Source organism: Geotrypetes seraphini, chromosome 11 (genome assembly GCF_902459505.1).
Source record: "Geotrypetes seraphini chromosome 11, aGeoSer1.1, whole genome shotgun sequence".
NCBI lineage: Eukaryota > Metazoa > Chordata > Amphibia > Gymnophiona > Dermophiidae > Geotrypetes > Geotrypetes seraphini.
In genome coordinates this window covers 118,817,385-118,837,331 of record NC_047094.1, presented here as the reverse complement: position 1 = coordinate 118,837,331, position 19,947 = coordinate 118,817,385, and the positions used below count along the sequence as shown (strand labels likewise).

Sequence of the window (19,947 nt, the reverse complement as noted above, 5' to 3'; positions counted from 1 at the left end):
CATTTAATTTTCTCCACTACCAGATTTCCCCGCCCCGCCCCACCCGGCTACTTTTTCATGCCACCCGGCTGGAAAAAATTTCTGGGGAGAACACTGAAAGGGTATACGGTATCTTAGGATTTCAAGATGTTCAAAGCTGGACTTCTTATCCAATAGATATTAGATTTTCAAATTCATGTTTTCTTTTTAGATGATCACTGAAAACTTACCTAGTTCAGAAATATCATAGAAAGATGATGATGAAGAAATATTTCTTCATATTTCTTCATCGTCATCTTTCTATGATATTTCTGAACTAGGTAAGTTTTCAGTGATCATCTAAAAAGAAAACATGAATTTGAAAATCTAATATCTATTGGAAAAGAAGTCCAGCTTTGAACATCTTGAAACCCAAAGGAATTTTTTAAGATCCTAAGATACCGTATACCCTTTGGTAGGGAAAATGAAGAACAGGCACTGAATGATATCTGGAAGTCTTAGCTTTAATAGGATAAGAGAAGATTCAAAGCATACTGTATACTCAGGGCTAACTCCTTCAAACAATTTAAAAAGAATGCAGGCCCATTTAAACTGAATTTGTACCTATACAGGGAACCATTTTTTGCAGAACATTCCAGATTGATTTTCAGCTGAGTAAACATAGGGACCCTTTTACTAAGACACAGTAGTATACTGCCCTGCGGCAAACAATACTGCAGGCGTGCTGCACTTGCTGTGATAAAAGATTTTCCGCATGACATTTCAAGCAGTAAGGCTTACTGCAGTAGTAGGCAGATAGGCAGAAAAAGGGGCTTCTTGTAGGTGTGTGCACCCACAATGCACTAGCACCAAATGGAAAACTCATTGAGATGCTGGATCTGGACACTGAGGGCGGGGACAGAAAAGGACCTTGAGGAGTGGCGGGAAAGCAGACTTGAACCAAAAGGGAGGGGGAAGACAGGGCAGATGCTGGACTAGAGGGGGTAGAGAGGAGAAACACCCTGAACCGAGGCAAAAGAGATGCCAGGCCCTGGGAAGGGGGAAGACAAAGAGAATAGGAGAAACAGAAAGACCTGTATCAAACGTGGGAGGACTCAAAGTGTTAGCAGAAGGAAGATAGAGAGAGGGAAAAACCAGAAACAAAGGGGAGGCAGAAGAGAGGGGGGCAGATGTTTTACTTGAAGGTTGTAGGGTGTAGGAAAAAAAGCAGACTTGCCTGAGTAGGAAAACAGGTGGGAGATGATGGACAAGGGGTGGATGCAGTAAGAAGAAAAAGGAGGTTCTGGATATTGGAGTAATAGGTAGAAGACAGGAAGGGACAGAAGTGGCAGATAGACTGAAGACCTTGGAAAGAAAATTAAGAAAAGACAGAAGAAAGCAGAAACTGGGATAAACATGAACAAAATGGTCAGACAATAAAGGTAGAAAAAATAATTTTATTTCTATTTTGTCATTAGAATATATCAGATTTCGGAGTGGCTTAAGGAAGATGGCTGCGGGTAGCTGGAGCTAGACGCCACGGAAGTTCCCGGGCTGCTTTTACCTTCGGTATGGTGAAACGCAAATCTAAACTTTGGGTTTTCCCCAACGAACATTTGTCAGCAGCATCGGGCCCGATGGACGTTTTTCTTCAGCGTGGGACGCGAACAACTCAGCCGGAGGCTTCCTTGGCTGGGAGAGACACGCCTGCTGAAGCGTTACAGATCTCCCTCGAGGCAACATCGATAACTCCGGAAGAGCGAAGTCCTCCGAGTCGTCCTGGGGCGCTTGAGCAGTCAATGGAGGAGAGAATGTCCCGGGGTGTTCCCTCTCCTGACTGGCTGAGATCGGGAGTCAACTCAGTAGGAGGAGTTGTGAAGCCAAACCAATTATCAGAGCACTCAAAGGAGTTGAAACAGAAATTGCCTCAGGATTTCCTGACACTGAATTCATCGCCAGCTGAAGTTCCAGGTACTTTTATTTCATCAGAGGATCTGGGTTCTGAACTGATACCAATGCAGAGGCCCAAGGTTTTCAATATGGAGACAATTTGGGAAGCAATATCTAGTTTGCAAATCTCTTTGGGGACTCAAATGCAGCAACTTACTACACGTTACACTTCTGTTGTGTCTGAAAATTTGGAAATGAAAAATAGGCTATCCAGCGTGGAAACTAAAGTGGATGGACATGAAATTAGAATAAAAACAGTGGAGTCCCAGGCTTCAGTCTGGGTAAGAGATAGTGGAAACCTTAACTTTAAGGTGGAAATGTTGGAAAACATGATTAGAAGAAGTAATCTTCGGATTACCAACTTTCCAAAATTACCAGGCTTCAGTCTGGGTAAGAGATAGTGGAAACCTTAACTTTAAGGTGGAAATGTTGGAAAACATGATTAGAAGAAGTAATCTTCGGATTACCAACTTTCCAAAATTACCACTTATTTCAGCGCGGGATACATTTTAAAAGTATTTGAAAGAAGTTTTGAAAGTTCCCGAAACCTCCTATCCGCCTCTCACTAAAATATATTACTTACCAACTAGAGTATCTGCTCAAAAACCAAACCAGCAGAATTTGTCTGCTGATAGTTTGGATTTGACAAATTTTCTGGAGAGGTCTGGTGAAGAGATACTGGCAACTGCGACGCTACTTGTACAATTTGCCATTGACTCGGACAGGGAATGGATGCTTAAATTGTTTTTTAAGTTTAAAGATGTACCATTCATGACTAAAATAGTGAGAATATATCCAGACGTATCACGAATGACCCAAAAGAGAAGAAAACAATTTCTTATTTTGAGACCAAGGGTTCTGCAGTTAGGTGCGACGTTTGTACTCAGATTCCCCTGTAAATGTGTAATGACCTATCAAGGGAACAGATTTATTTTCTTTGAACCTCAGCAGTTGACAAAATTTATCTCTGCTAAAGAGCAAACTTAGAATTCTTGAGAGAATTTTTGTTTCAATTCAGCTCATTAATAAGGTTCTTGTTCTCCCTTGCTACCATCTTTTATTTTCTTTGTATTATTTGATAAAGGTTTCAGCTATTGTATTGCTTTCTCCCTCTTTAATTGAGGTCTAATGTTACAATCCAGTAAAATTTTATATTTTGGTCTAATGTTCTGCCTTTATGATGAGAAAAGAAACTTTTTTGTTTTGTTCTTGTGTTTCTAATGTATACTTTTCTTATTGATTATTGCCTCATCTTAAAAGTTTGAACTGGTATTGTATTTTTTCTTTGTCTTGACTAATATTATGTCAATACTATAAAATGAAAATAAAGAATTACGAAAAAGAATATATCAGATTTCTCTATACTGTCATGTACCCCTCATTGGAGTTCTTTCTCTATACCATTCCCTGTAAACCGTGCCGAGCTCTACGAGTGTGGAGATGATGCGGTATACAAACTTAAGGTTTAGTTTAGTTTAGATTTGAATTATATATCCTGCTAGAGACATAACTGGGGACTGCAAAGCCCAGGCAGTGCTTCTTTAGCTTCCAGCTGGCTTAGGGCTCTCTCTGACCAGGGGGCATTCCACTAACACTATTCCTGTCATGTGTGACCGCAGTATTCTGTTAGCATGATATTTCTGTGTAGCATCTATAATAATAAAACCATAAGCACGCATGCACACTCCTACTTGCGTATTCCGTGATCAGTAGGTCCCTGGCTGGTAGGAATGCGCATGCGCGCTTAGGGTTCTGTTTTCGTGTAAGGCAGTTCATCGTCGTCACCCCCCGGCACAACCGAACCCCCATTGACCCTCCCATCCGACCCTCCCACTGCGAGATGACCAAAAACCTCCCGGCTCCAGCAGCGTCCGCAGCACTCTAAACATGCTGCTTCGCAGCCTTCTACTGTCCTGATTCCCACTGCCCCGTCCCTGATAACACTGCCTTCATCAGAAACATCAGAGACATCATCAGAGACATCATCTGCCTTCATCAGAGACATCATCTGTCTTCATCATCTGCCTTCATCAGAGACATCAGAGACACGGCAGAAGAAATCAGGGCAGTAGAAGGCCGCGAAGCAGCGTGTTTAGAGTGCTGCAGACGCTGCTGGAGCCAGGTTTGTTGGTTGTCTCGCGGTGGGAGGGTCGGATGGGAGGGTCAGTAGGGTCGGCTGCATGGCAGCGGCGGGGTGGAGGAGGGTTCTACTGCACAGGGGGATGGGAGGGAGGGATAGAAAAATGCTGGGTTCTACTGTACGGGGGGACGGGGGATTAGAAATGGAAAATGCAGCTCAAGGGTTCTACTGCACAGGGGGATGGGAGGCAGGCAGGCTGGCTTCGGAGGGTGGGGGTGGGACAGAGTCGGCACTGGGGGAACTAAGGACACGGGAAGGAGGCACTGGGGGCACTAAGGATGTAGGAAGGGGCACTAAGGATGTAGGAAGGGGCACTGAGGTCACTAAGGACATAGGAGGCACTGAGGGCACTAAGGATATAGGAAGGCGGCACTAAGGACATAGGATGGGACACTATGGGACATAGGAAGGGGGCCACAGAGAGACAGGCAGGCATGGCGCAACAGAGAAATACAGGCAGGCAGGGGGCCAGGGAGACAGAAAGACAGACAGGGGGCCAAAGAGAGACACAGACAGCAAGAATGACAGACAGACAGCATCCAAGAAGAGACACAGACAAAGAAAAAAAAAAACCCCCAGACAGACATCTACTCTAGCACCCGTTAATATAACGGGCTTAAACACTAGTTCTGTAATAATTTGGCTTGTTCAGTTTTCTTTATAGTAGAGGGGATATATGTGAAGGGGGGGAGGCAGGGGTTTTGTTGGTCTTTGCTCTGTATATTTGTATTTATAAAATGACAATTGTACAGAATATTGTTTCTTTTTATACTTTAATAAAATACGTTCAATATAAAATCATAACTGAGGCTTGTGCGGATGGGATCAGATGGTTTGCGGGGACCGAGCTTGCGGAGGCGGGGCGGAAATGTTTTTTTTTTTTTCAATTTTAGTCATAGTAGTTTGCCAGTCCACAAAATAATTATTTTTTTCCGCCGGTCCATAGGTGTAAAAAGGTTGAAGAACATTGCTAGAGGATTAGTGTTAGAGGATGAACTTTGAATACTGAAAATAAGCGAGGCTTAGAATGCATTCACTAGCATAAAGTTAGGTCTTTTAACTAAAACGCTTTAACTGACAAAGGAGCAGACCCCACAGGCTCTCAAAGTTGTAGTCTTTGCCTGACTGTGGCAAGGCGTACAACTGAGGCATCTCTAAACAAAAATTGGAGAGGTGGGGAGAAATGTGGGGAGGGACTTGACCACCCAAGTGTGCCAGCCCTCTAGATTGGACAGACCCCAAAAGGATCCCCCAAGCTCTATCCAGACAATAAAAAGCCACTAATCAGAGCCAATAGGCCCTGACTAACAAGAGAAAAGACTGCACAGGCTTACCACCTTCACCTGCTGGAAACTGAGAACAGACCGATTGTAGATGGGACAGCACAGCCCACTTATACTACTGACAAAGTCAATGTGTTCTCAGTCTCCACCTGCCGGCAAAGGAAATAAACCATCCATCTGTGCCGGTCTGGAGGGAGGCTAAAGAAGTTTCAAGTTTCAAGTTTATTAATTGGCTTGTTGAATCGCTTAATCGGATTTCTAAGCGATGTACAATAAAAATATACATGTAAGGAAACGAAAACATTACATACAGTTAATTAATTATAACGTAAACAAAAGGTAAGAGGGGGTGAAATACATTTTTTATAGTAAAGAAAGAACATACTGGGAAAATACATAAGGAAATTAAAAAAACAAAAGAGAGAAAAATAATTCACTAGAATAACACTTTATAATAAAATTTAATTAATTTGCAAATGCGTCTTTGAACAAAAAGGTTTTTAATTCGCTTTTAAATTTCCCAAACACCTTCTCCTCCCGTAAAAACATGGGAAGCGCATTCCAGATCTGGGGAGCTGTACATGAGAAGATAAATTGTCTTCTTGTGCTAATAACTTTTAACGAAGGAATTGATAAAAGGTTCCGTTCACTAGATCTTAAAGTTCTTTTAACTGAATATGGGATAAGTAATCTGAATAAAAATGCTGGAGTCTTATTTTCTAATGTTTTAAAAATAATTGTACATAATTTATGTGTAATTCTATGTATGACTGGAAGCCAATGAGCCTTTTTAAGGAGTGGTGTCACATGATCAAATTTTTTAGATTTTGTTATTAATTTAATAGAAGCATTTTGAATAATTTGTAAACGTTTAATTTCTTGTAACGCAATTCCTGTAAATAATGAGTTGCAATAATCGATTTTAGACATCACCAGAGAGTGAATAAGAATATTAAGTGCTCTGGGACAGAGGAATTTAGAAATGGATCGAATTTTCCGCAATCTATAGAAGGTGGTTTTAACAATACTACTAATGTGATCATGATAATTAAGTTTATTATCAAAAATTACTCCTAGAATTTTAGTATTTTTAACTAATTGAAGAGGAATATTTTGAATCAAAATAGGAGCAACTAAAGAAAAATTTTCCTTCCAAGGAAACAGCATGATATTTGTTTTTTTGATATTGAGGGCCAACCTGTTTTTGTCCAGCCAATGATGAATTTGCTCAAGTTTTCCATTAATTGTCAAAATTTCATTTATGTTGTTATTATTTAGGGGGTACAATAACTGTATATCATCAGCTTAGGCAAAAACATGAAATCCTATAGATTGACATAATGTCAAAAGAGGTGCCAAAAATATATTAAAAAGTAAAGGTGAAAGAATTGATCCTTGAGGAACCCCATGTGATATTGGTGAAGTTGAAGAAGAAGAATCATTAAAAATTACTGTAGATGTGCGATTACTGAAGTAAGATGTAAACCATGCTAGAACATCATCTGTAACCCCAATAGTTTGAAGTCTAGCAAGGAGTAATTGGTGATCAATCGTATCAAACGCTGCTGAGAGATCAAGAGATGTTAAAAGCACCGATTGATGATGATCCAAGAAATATTGAATTGAAGTTGTCATACCAATTAGTGAATGTTCTGTACTATGGTGTTGTCTAAAACCAGTTTGATTGGGATGTAACACATATTATCCACTTTATAGACTCCTATGCAGCTTTATCAGATACAGGATAGCAGTGAAAATCCTCAGACGGGGGCTGGCTTAATATCTTAATCGCAGTGCTCCTCACTGCCATACAGAGGCAGCTAGGTTTGATTCTCCCTAAGTCAGCTAGGCTAGAGATGCTGCAGAGATGTCAAGCACAGTCTAAGAGGACTGAAAGGTATATGTTGCATAATGGTGACAAGTGGCTGGATTTAGGGCTCAATTTCAGGATTCCAAGAGGAATGTTGACACACGACCTCTTGCAAGGGACGGTTTCTGCAATTGTTAGACTAAAGTAAGGGAGGAAATATCACTACTAGCACCGATTCAAATTAACAATGCTCCGCTGCAAATGGTCTCTACCATTAAAATTCTTGAAATAAATTCGGTAGTAAGAAATTGTTTTACAAACTTCGTATGATTAGGTCAGGGGTAGGCAATTCCAGTCCTCGAGAGCCAGAGCCAGGTCAGGTTTTCAGGATATCCACAATAAATAAAATTATAACAAACTCAAAGAAATATGACCATGTTACTCCGCTATTACAAGATGCACACTGGTTACCAATTATACATAGAATTACATTTAAAATTGCATTACTAACATTTAAAATCCAACAAGTACACGCGCCATTATTTCTAGATAGACTAATAATCCCTTATTCTTCGTTAAGGACGCTAAGATCAACACAACAAAATTTACTAACTATCCCTTCATTAAAAATAATTGGGACAAGAAGAACAACTATATTTTCAGTACAAGCACCTCAACTGTGGAATAATCTACCTATTTATTTACGTAACGAAACATCACTAGACAAATTTAAACATGGTTTGAAAACCATTCTTTATAGAGATGCATTCAATACATAAATAGATAATAATAATAAACACAATATTTATCCTTTAGGAATCAAACATGCAAAACATTTTTTTTTTTTTTTCTTTTCTCTCTTTCTTTCCTTCATCATTTTTCTCACCTACCCTACCCTTATGTATAAACCTTAATTGTTAAAAAATTTTTTTTTTTAATTGTAATTCCATTTTATCTTTACCCACTTGTTTCAGTTTGTATTAATAATACATAATGATTAGTTTGTATAATTTTGTCTTATTTGTATTTGTATTTGTCACCCCAGTTTTTTTTTATTGTACATTTCAATTATGTAATACGCATTGAAATATTTGATATTGCGTAAAATCAAAATTTAATAAAACTTGAAACTTGAAATATACAGGAGATAGATTTGCATCTCAAGGAGGCAGTGCATGCAAATCCATCTCATATATATTCATTGTGATATCCTGAAAACCTGACCTGGCTCTGGCTCTCGAGGACTGGAATTGCCTACCCCTGGATTAGGTCAATAGCAAAGGTCCTAGAACCAACCACACTAAACACCCTCATTCATTCCCTTATTTTTAAACTGGATTACTGTAACTCATTATACAAGACCATCACTCAAACAACTAAGATGATTACAGCTAATCCAGAATGCATCTATAAAAATGATCACAAACTCAAAAAAAAATTGACCATGTAACGCTTCTTCTACGAAATGCACACTGGTTACCAATTCAGCTTCGAATTATGTATAAAATTATACTCGTTTGTTTCAAAATTCAACAGTCAAATCTTCCAGTCTTCCGGATAAACTATTAATCCCATGTACTCCCTTCAGGACCTTTCAGTCCGTAGACCAAAATTTACTCACAATTAATTCCCTCCTTAAAAATAATACCAGAAAAAATGAAATATTTTCAGTGTATGCACCACAGCTATGGAATACTTTGCCTTTGTCCCTCAGAGGAGAACCAAATCTTGATATATTTAAGAGCTCCCTGAAGTCTTTTCTGTACAAATATGCTTTTGAAGACTAAATCTCTACTCTAAGCTCCTAATTCTTTAAAATTGTATCCTTGTTTTTATAATGTACTGTATTTTTCACTCTATAAGATGCACCCGACCATAAGACGCACCCACCTATAGAGAAGAAAACCCAAGAAATAAAAATTCCCACCAGCCTGCCCTTTACCCCCTCTGGTGGTCTAGTGGTAGGCCGGGACAGGGTCTTATAGAGCAAAAAAACCCATAGGCAGCATAGGCACAACCCCCCCCATAGGCAGCTAATTGGGAAGCGGCGCCATACCAGGCAGGAACAAGAACAGCACACGCCGGCCTTCTGCCCGAACTGATGAAGAGCTGTCTGACAAGAGACAGGCAGGAGCAGGGAAAGCGCCAACAGACTTCAAAAAAGGTACCAGAGGAGGGCTGCCTACAGGAGGGTATTCGCTCCATAAGACGCACCCTTATTTCCACTCCCTTTTTAGGGGGTGGAAAAAGAGCATTTTATAGAGCGAAAAATATGGTTCATCGCTTAGAAGTATTATAAGCGATATCAAATATTATAAGCGATATCAAATTTTAAACAAACCTGAAACCTGATCTCAACTATGGTTTATTCCACTGAATTCAAGACCAGAAGTAGGAGGAAACTGCTGTGCATGTAAATACATATAAACAAACAATTTCACCACCCTCCAGAATGATGTCACTGAGGCCTCCCTTCACCCCTCAAACTGAATTATGTAATTAGTGTTCTATTTGCTACAGCAGATATTTTCCTTATCTACAAGTTAATACAAGAACTATGCAAAGATGCAAAGAAGAGAAACTCACTCAGTGGGACGTAGAAGGGCTGCCTGCTGCTTATCTTCAGGTGACAATCCCCAGTTCTTGAATATAGGAGTTACCGGGATACTTGGAGAACTAGGAATAGCCTGGGCAGATGGGGTTCCTGGAACATTATCTATCTAATAAAAGAACACAAACACTACAGTTTAAAAAACAAAACTAGACAGGGGAATAAAACCCGATACAGTCCCAAAAACTCTATACCTCCCTGGCTGAAAGGAGAAACCATGAATATTTTTCCTCCTATTAAACTTATCCTCTTTGTACATTTAACTTATGTTAACTAGAACTCAACTCTGATCTGATTGGAAAGACTTACCCTAGGCTTCTTCAGACTATTCCCACTAGGTGGCGCCTCCTCAGATAGTCTCCTCTTCCTCTGCTTGCTATCCACAGGGGACTCCACCACTGCTCCCTCAGTGGGTAATGGAGCTGCATTCAACCCCAAAGGATCTGACTGAAAGGAAAAAACAAAGTTACAACTTAAATTTCCGAGTCTTTCTAGGTATCAATGATTTTCTCCTTTCACAGTTCATCATGAGAAATGTACACTATCTGTATGGCATCATCAAGAACATAATATTTGCTGTACTGGGTCAGGCTACAGGTCCGTCAAGCCCAATATCCTGTTTCCAAGAATGGCCAATCCAAGTCGCAAATACCTGGCAGAGATCTCATGGATAAGCAGTGGCTTTCCCCAGATCTTCTTTAATAGTTTATGGACTTTTCCTCCAAAAACATGTCCAAACTTCTTATAAACCTAGCTACATTAACAGTTTTTACCACATCCTTTGGCAATAAATTGCAGTTTAATTATGCCCCAAGCAAAAACTTATTTTCTTCTATTTATTTTAAATCTAATTTCACTAAACATCTACTAGTCTTTTTACCAGTGTTCCACAAATTTTTCAGCGCTGCAGCACACTAAACCCGGCTCCACGGCCAGAAGGCATCCAAAAGTGCGCAGACATTGACGTGATGACATCACATCGAAGTCTGAATGTGCGCAGAGGCCCTCCAGCCATGACCTTGAACCTGTCACTTCGCCGGTGGGGATCCTCGAGAAAGGGAGGTGCGGGGAGAGGAGGAGAGATGTCAGCAAGGAGGAGAGTCATCAGCGTCTTGCAGCACACAGTTTGCGATACACTGCTTTATACTTCTTGAAAAATGTAAACAACTGATTTGTGTTTACCTGCTGAACCCCACATATTACTGTTTTTCTCTGTATCCTCCCTTTTGTAAACTATACTATAGCCACACTGCAAACCTAAGAGAACTACAAATGATCCTGTAGGGAAGTAATACTCACAATGACATCATGCTGTCCTAGAACTGGCATTTCCCAAAGAGACTGGTTTGTAAACCGGTTGAAATAATAAGGACGATTTTCTCGTTTACTCCAGCACTTCTCCCAACCTGCCTGGATCAATTCATCTGTAAGAAAGCAGTGAAGCTATTACACATCAAGTATATCTGAAAATTGCAAGCATACAGATGTCTAAATCAAATGACAAGTTTAAAAGTAGCCTGAGCATACTGCATGAACCAAAAGTCATATGCATATTCATAACCTATTGCAAGTACAGATCCCTTCTTCCATTTCTATGCCACAAAGCACACTGCAAGCAAGCCATGAATCTAACTGGAAGTGCACCACCATGCCAGACAAATGCACCCAACAACTACTGCAGAGCATGTTCCAATGAAGGGAAGATTAGGTACTTACCTCAATCATCTTCTTTCTAGTAGACACACATTTCTGAACCTTCAGTTAGCCAATATATTCCCATGAGAATTGGGGTAGAGCCTCATTATAATTTTTTAATCCACCTCCCATGTCTCTGAGCTGGCCTCCAACTCCCCTGTTCATATCAAAGCAGATGGTTAGCCCTAGAGGAAACATAAGAAGGAGGGGTATGGGGATACAAAAATATATAATTGAAACAGAAAAACAAACAAACCAACCATGAACCCATTATAACACATAACCACTAACCATTTTGGAGTAAAGGAAGTACTCTCTGGATTCACTGAAGTAGCAGTAACATTCCTCATCCATATCCTTACTGGATAAAGGGAAAAAACAACATCTAATCTGAGGCAGAAAGAGGCGGGCTTCAGAAATGATGTGCCTGTCTATTAGAAAGAAGATTACTGACGTAAGTACCTAATCTTCCCTTCTACTGCAATAGGTACATCATTCCTGAACCTCCAGGACATATCAAAGCAGTCCCCAGAATCTAGGGCAGGGCAGATGACTTGCTGAAAGTACGGATGATCCGAAAGCAGAATCCAATTTGGTTGCTATGTCCACCCTGTAAATCTTTGTGAAAGTATGAAGGGAGGACCATGTCACTGCTCTGCAAATTTCTTCAGTTGACACCACTTTTGACTCTGCCCTCGAGGAAGTCACATTTCTAATGGAATGTGCCTTCAAAGATATGGGGGGGGACACATCCCGCTTCTAATATAGGCAGAAGAAATGGCAATACAATCCAAATAGAAATATTCGCCTTGGAAGTCAGGCGGACGTTACAGACAGCACCTGTCAGCACAAAGAGGTGATCAGACAGGCAGAACTCATTTGATCTCCAAATAATGCAGTAGTACCCTACGAACATCAAGCAATCTCAGGATCTTGTCACTCTTCTTGGACCCCAAAGATGTGAAAGCAGGCAACCTGGTTGATGTGAAAAGGAGGAGACTATCTTAGGCAAGAAAGATGGAATTTACATCGACCCGACCCCCTGGGAGTTCTTGGCCTGCTATCAGGCAAAGACTTTGGTTTACAATCTTGCATGCTGGCCGTAAGATCATCTAAACCTTTCCCAAAAAGCAATTGTCCTTTATATGGCAGCTTGCTCAGTGTCGTCTTAGAGGCTGAGTCCCCCCGCTCACTGTCTGATCCACAGCATCCTGCGGGCAGAAACAGAGTATGCAGAAACCTTGCCAAATACCCTGAAAAGATCATAAAGAGCATCCACTACAGACCACCCCAGACATTAGAAATTGGTGATCCCATCTGGCAGCTGCCTTCTGATTGTGGTGCAACTTGAGGTGGTATGTGCGACATAAAATGATGCTGCCTTTAACCCTGAGGCCTCGAATTGTCTCTTGAGAATAAAAGCCAGCCTGCAGTCCTGTTTATCTTTCAATACTACTCCACCATGCTTGGTCACCTGTGTCACCAGGGAATCTACTTTTAGTTGGATAAAGGCTGCATCCATTAGATAAAGTTTAGTAATGACTTGGACACCCAAAAGGACTCTTCTGGGACTTCCCAGTGGTCCATTAACATTTTAGTAAATGTCCTGGTAAGAGGGAAAGCATGTGGTCTGAACCTTAATGCTGCTCATGAGCAAGCACTGGGTAGCTGAGGTTTGTGGAATCTCTATCTTTAATTCTTGGAGAGACTCCATAATTATCCCCAAAAGCACTCCATCGGGTCCTCTCCGAAATCTAGAGCCTCCACCCGATTCAGCGCCCCCTCCCCCCACTCCTCGCAGCCGTGATGCAGAATCTCCGGCTATAGAGGATCTAGACTGAATCTTCCTTATCCCAGGCCTCATCCGACTGGACCCCCACCTCGTGCACATTGCACTGTTGGAGTGGACTGTTTTTTTAATCCGCTTTTAGCAAAGTGGAGTACAGCATAACATACACAATAAAATTAACTTAGCATTACAATCATAAAAACAAAGATTAAGCATTCCATACAATCAAAAACAAAAAAAGAAACATTACAGCAGTAATATTATAAAAGCATCATCTTTCTATACAGGATCTTAAAATATTTGTCACACAACAGAACAGCTCTACCACAGTATACAGAACACATAAGAACATAAGAAATGCCTGCACCGGATCAGACCAGGGGTCCATCCAGTCCGGTGATCCGCACATGCGGAGGCTCAGCCAGACGTACCCTGACACATACATTAGTCACTCGTATCCCTCAATGTGTCCTGCAAGAAGATGTGCGTCCAATTTTCCCTTAAATCCTAGAATGGTAGTTTCCTCCACCATCTCTTTCGGGAGAGAGTTCCAGGCGTTCACCACTCGCTGTGTGAAGCAGAACTTTCTGACATTTGTCTTGGCCGTGTCCCCTCTCAGCTTCAGGCCATGACCTCTGGTCCGAGTCTGGGTCACATTCGCTAATGTGAATAAGGCTATTTCTTGCTCTCCATCCTTTCCCCCTGCTGGTGAATGAGCTTGCTCCATTTTGTCGATTCCTTTTAGCAATTTAAAAGTCTCTATCAGATCCCCTCTCAGTCTTCTCTTCTCAAGGGTGAATAAGGAGAAATTAGGTTCTTACCTGCTAATTTACTTTCTTTTAGCTTCTCCAGACCAGTAGAGGTTAACTTTACGATTGGGTATATATCTAATCATGACCAGCAGGTGGAGACTGAAAACAAAACTTTGGGACAGTATATCCTAGCCCCTCCTCTCTATTTCCCTCAGTCTGCCGAATAGCCAAGCAGAACCAAGAACTGGAAAACAACAGAGAGAAAAAACAATACTCCGAAAGGAGTAACAAATAACATACCCAAAAATGCTGTTGGAAAATGCAGAGGAGAAATTCCCGAAGGAAGAAGGTCCCCACAGCTCGCCAGCTAAGCCAGCCGAGCCACAGCCGCTGTTCTTCAATTCTCCCCGGCCCTAGAAAAATACTAGAACCCGCAGCAAAAACCAAAAACTGCCCGCGCAACAGCCCCAACAACAACAACAACAGACAGGGTGGGGACCTCTACTGGTCTGGAGAAGCTAAAAGAAAGTAAATTAGCAGGTAAGAACCTAATTTCTCCTTCTTTAGCACTCTCCAGACCAGTAGAGGTTAACTTTACGATTGGGACGTACCAAAGCAGTCCCTCTCACGGGCGGGACCCCCGAAGGGCCGATACCAGAATACGCTCACCGAACACCGCGTCCCGACGCGCCTGAACATCTACCCGATAATGTCGAACAAATGAATGCAAGGAGGACCAAACCGCAGCCTTACAAATATCCACCGGAGGCACGAGCGACGACTCAGCCCAAGAAGCCGCCTGACCCCTAGTGGAATGAGCCTTGAGAAACTCCGGAACCGGCTTCTGACTCAGAAGATAAGCGGAAGCAATCATCTCCTTGATCCAACGCGCAATAGTAGCCTTAGAAGCGCCAGCCCCCCGACGAGGACCCGCCAGAAGCACAAAGAGATGATCGGAGCTCCGAAAATCCCGGGTCCGCTGCACATAAGCATGGAGGACCCGACCGACATCCAACTTGCGCAGCTGTCGTTGCTCAGAAGAACCCTCCCGACTACCCAAGACCGGGAGGACCACCGATTGATTGACATGAAAAGGAGAAACTACCTTCGGCAGAAAGGAAGGAACAGGCCGCAAAACAACCCGCTCCTTCGAAAACTCCAGGAAGGGAGCCCTACAAGAGAAAGCCTGTAGCTCAGACACCCGTCTAGCGGAAGTAATGGCCACCAAAAAGACCGACTTCAGCGTAAGGTCCTTCAACGAACAGCCATCCAACGGCTCGAAAGGAGGGCGCACTAGAACAGAGAGAACCAGATTGAGATCCCAAGAGGGAATCGAGGGCCTTATGGGAGGCCTGATCAACTTGGCCGCCCTAAGAAAGCGAATCACATCAGGAATGGCTGACAAACGCTGACCTGTCACCAGCCCCCGAAAAGCCGACAGGGCCGCCAGATGAACCCGAAGAGAAGACCAGGCCAGGCCCCTATCCAGGCCATCCTGCAAAAACTCTAGAATGTTAGGCAGAGAAGCGCGAAAGGAGACTACTCCCCGCGCTCGGCACCATTCCTCAAAAAGACGCCAAACCCGTACATAAGCCCGAGAGGTAGAAAGCCTCCGGGACCCCAAAAGTGTAGAGATCACCTTGTCGGAATATCCCTTCTTACTCAGGCGGCCCCTTTCAAGAGCCAAGCCGTAAGACAAAAGGGAGACGGGTCGAACATGGGAATGGGACCCTGCGTCAGAAGATCGCACTCGAGAGGCAGAGGAAGAGGATCCGCCACCAGATGCCTCACCAGATCCGCATACCACGGACGACGAGGCCAATCCGGAGCCACCAAGACCACCAGCCCCGGATGGCGAACAATGCGAAGCAGTACTCTGCCTACTAATGGCCAAGGAGGGAACACATACAACAGCCCCTCCGTTGGCCACGGTTGGACCAGAGCATCCAGACCCTCGGCCAGACCGTCCCTGCGACGACTGAAGAAGCGGGGTACTTTGGCGTTGCCACTTGTAGCCATCAGATCCATCAGGGGCTGCCCCCAAGCACGCACTAGCAACTGAAACGCCTCGGCGCCGAGACACCACTCTCCCGGATCCAAGAAGTGACGACTGAGGAAGTCCGCCTGAACGTTTTCTACCCCGGCAATGTGAGAGGCCGAGAGGTCCAGAAGATGCGACTCCGCCCAAACCATGAGCCGAGCCGCCTCCTGCGCCACCAGAGTGCTCTTGGTGCCCCCCTGACGATTGACATAAGCCACCGCCGTGGCATTGTCCGACAGGACTCTGACCGACTTGCCCAACAAAAGGGAGTGGAAAGCCAACAGCGCCAGCCGGACCGCCCTGGTCTCCAACACGTTGATCGACCAGGAGGCCTCCTCCGTGGACCAGGTTCCCTGAGCTGAGTGACCCAGACACTGGGCCCCCCAACCCAGGAGACTCGCATCCGTAAGGAGCACCGTCCACTGCGGAAGATCCAGACCCACCCCCTGAACTAGGTGAGGGGTCCGGAGCCACCAACGCAGACTGCAGCGCGCCAAGCCTCGCAGGGGAACCGGAACATCCATCCCGTGCCTCTGGGGAGACCACCTCCGGAGCAGAGCATACTGGAGAGGACGCATGTGGGCCCGCGCCCACCTCACCACGTCCAGGGACGCCGCCATCGACCCCAGGACCTGGAGGAAATCTCGCGCCCGAGGACACCGGGACGCCAAAAGCAGGCGAATCTGAGACTGCAATTTGCTCACCCGGGCCTCTGGGAGGAAGACCTTCCCCAAGGAGGTGTCGAACAGCACCCCGAGGTACTCCAGACGCTGAGCCGGAACCAACCGACTCTTGGAAAGGTTGACCACCCAGCCCAGCGACCGGAGAAACTCCACCACCCGAGCCGTAACCCGGGAGCTTTCCTGCAACGACTTGGCCCGAATTAACCAGTCGTCCAGGTAGGGGTGTACCAGGATGCCCTCCGACCGCAAGGCTGCCGCGACGACCACCATCACCTTGGTGAACGTCCGGGGAGCCGTGGCCAGCCCAAAGGGAAGCGCACAGAACTGATAGTGCCGACCCAAGATCGCAAAGCGCAGGAAACGCTGATGAGAGGTCCGAATAGGAACATGCAAGTAGGCCTCCGTCAGATCGAGAGAAGTGAGAAACTCCCCCGGCTGAACCGCCAGAATGACCGACCGCAGCGTTTCCATACGGAAAGAGGGAACCTTGAGAGCCCTGTTGACCCCTTTCAAATCGAGGATGGGCCGAAAAGTCCCCTCCTTCTTGGGCACCACAAAGTAAATGGAGTACCTGCCCGTGCCCCACTCCGGGGGGGGCACTGGAACTACTGCCCTGAGATCTAGCAAGCGCTGAAGGGTCTGGCGAAACGCCAGCGTCTTCCCAGGAGTCTGACACGGAGAAGCGAGGAAAAAATCCGGCAGAGAGCGGGCGAACTCCAGGGCATAACCGTCCCGCACCACCTCCAGGACCCACTGATCGGACGTGATCTCGGCCCATTTGGGAAAAAAGTCGCGCAGCCGGGCCCCCACCGGAACCAAGGGGGGCGCCGGCAAGGCGTCATTGTGCAGGACGGGAAGCGGGGGAACCGGCGGAGGGATTCCCTGCCCCCCGACGGGCCCCCCGAAAGGGCTGCATGCGCTGGAAGAACCGACCCCGGGAAAACCCCGGAGACTGGAAAGAAGCAGCCCCACGCCCAGGGCGATACTTGCGAAATTCCCGCAAACGCCCCCGGGCCGCACCACCCCGAGACGCCGGGCGGGCACGGTCCTCCGGCAAACGGGGAACTTTCGAGTCCGACAGAGTCTGAATCAACTTATCCAAGTCCTCTCCAAATAAAAACGACCCCCGAAAGGGAAATTTAGTAAGCTTAGCTTTGGACGCAGCATCCGCCGCCCAAGCGCGCAGCCACAACACACGCCTTGCGGCCACGCCAAAAGCCATGGACTTAGCCGAGATCCGCACCAAGTCATACAGAGCATCCGAGAGGAATGAGGCAGCCATCTCAATCTTCGCTACCTCCTGATCCACCAGAGACCAGTCGTCAGACTCTCGATCCAAGACCCGCTCCGCCCACCGAAACACGGCGCGAGCGACCAGTCCCCCACAAATAGCCGCCTGGACCCCAAAGGCAGAGACTTGAAAATTTTGCTTAAGGATGGTCTCCAATTTGCGCTCCTCAGAGTCCCGCAAGGCAGAACCGCCCTCAACAGGCACGGTATGCCGCTTGGAAATAGCCGAGACCACCGCATCCACAACTGGCGAAGCTAACGTAGCCCGATCCCCTTCAGGAATGGGATACAGGCGAGCCATGCTGCGCGCCAGCCGAAACGGCGTCTCCGGCGTTTTCCACTGCTCAAGAATAATATCCCGAATATCCTGATGCATAGGAAAAGAGCGGGAAACGGAACGGATCCCTCGTAACAGAGGGTCCCCCACACGCGGAGTCTCCGGCGGCGCGTCCTCAAAACGCAAAGCCGAAGAAACCTGTTGAATAAGGTCAGGCAGCTCATCTCTCTGAAAAAGGCGTACCACGGACGCCTCGTCACTGGAGAACGGGAAACCCGACAACCCGCCGCCAGCTTCCGTCCCCTCCAGAGGGTCCTGGAATTCCTCAGAAGGGTCCAGGTCCTCCTCCAGACCGACACGTTCCTCCGACCACAAATCCTCATCCCACGACACCCGCGGACGCTTGGACAAGAGAGGCGGCGGAGGGGACGTCACGTCAGACGAGAGAGGCAAAGCCGCAGGGAGCGCGGAGGAAACCCCACCCCCCGAGACCCCCTGGGCGCAACCGGGACCCCCAGCCGCCTGAAAATAGGCTTTGCATAATGAAAAGAAAAAATCAGGGGAAAAACCCCCCGAGGGTCCCAAGGGACTCCCTGCCACAGCAGGGGACCCAGCAGAAACCTGCCCCTGCTTAGCCAAAACAGGGGGAAGGTCACCTGAGGTGGAAGACAAAATGGAGGGGCCAGACAGAGAAGATGGCGTCTTTCCCGCCAAAACAGCTCCCTCCATAGCCTGCAGCGGCTGAGAGACCTGAATAGTCTCAGCCGCTAAAACAGGCAAGCCGGCATCAGCTGTCAAAATATCAGCTGAGAGGGAATCCTCTAAAACCCGACCGTCGGCGGCTCGGGGAATCCCTCCGTGGGCGGACGGAGAAGACCGGGCTTCTCCACCGTTCCCTGCCGACTCGCGAGGCACCATCGGCGGGGAGCTCTGGGCGCCTGCAGCCGCTGCCGACGGAGCTCCTCCACCGCACCGGCCTGAACACCGCTTGCACAGGCCGGCCGCGAGTGCCTCGCGTCTGGAGCACAATGAGCACTTTTTCCCTTTAGAAGTGCTCATTGCTCCATACGCGACCTAGCTGTAAAAAAAGTGCCGGTTAGTTGAAAAAATACAGTAAAATACAGTGTTCTTAAAGGGATACAACCCTCCAGACCAGCACTACCTCAGGATTTTTTTTTTTTTTTTTTTTTTTTTTACAGAACAGACTCCACAGGCTCTCGAAGCAATATGCCTTGCTTGATTTAGGGGGCAAGGCTTACTGCTGAGGCTCCTCTAAAAAAATATGGGGAGGTGGAGGAAGTGGGGGGAGGGACCCCGCTCGTGACCCGCCGGGTTTGACACCCCCGAGGTCGGACGAACCCCCAAACAGAGTCCGTCCAAGCTCCGTCCGGCTAAAAACAGGGACAATAAACCTCTAAACAAATTCCAACAGCCCTACCAAGGGAGATGGGTACAGATCACTCAACACCTGCTGGAGACTGAAAGAAGACTGGGGGAAATAGAGAGGAGGGGCTAGGATATACTGTCCCAAAGTTTTGTTTTCAGTCTCCACCTGCTGGTCATGATTAGATATATACCCAATCGTAAAGTTAACCTCTACTGGTCTGGAGAGTGCTAAAGAATCCCAGTTTTCTGAGGCGATCCTTGTAGCTCAAGTTCTCCATACCT

The 19,947-nt window shown here is 45.7% G+C and overlaps 1 protein-coding gene across 3 annotated transcripts in view; it reads right to left on the bottom strand.

Moving 5' to 3' along the window:
* Positions 1–19,947, bottom strand: part of PCIF1 (PDX1 C-terminal inhibiting factor 1) — a 104,529-nt gene that overhangs the window by 63,384 nt on the left and 21,198 nt on the right. For all 3 annotated transcript variants that reach the window (XR_004536468.1, XM_033914503.1, XM_033914504.1), the window contains exons 3-5: positions 11,052–11,176; positions 10,062–10,199; positions 9,728–9,861 (exon numbers count right to left, since the gene is read on the bottom strand). Coding sequence is in view for 2 of the 3 variants with exons in the window: in XM_033914503.1 (XP_033770394.1) it covers positions 9,728–9,861; positions 10,062–10,199; positions 11,052–11,176 (397 nt within the window). In the remaining variant the exon portion in view is untranslated. The remainder of the gene's footprint in view (positions 1–9,727; positions 9,862–10,061; positions 10,200–11,051; positions 11,177–19,947) is intronic.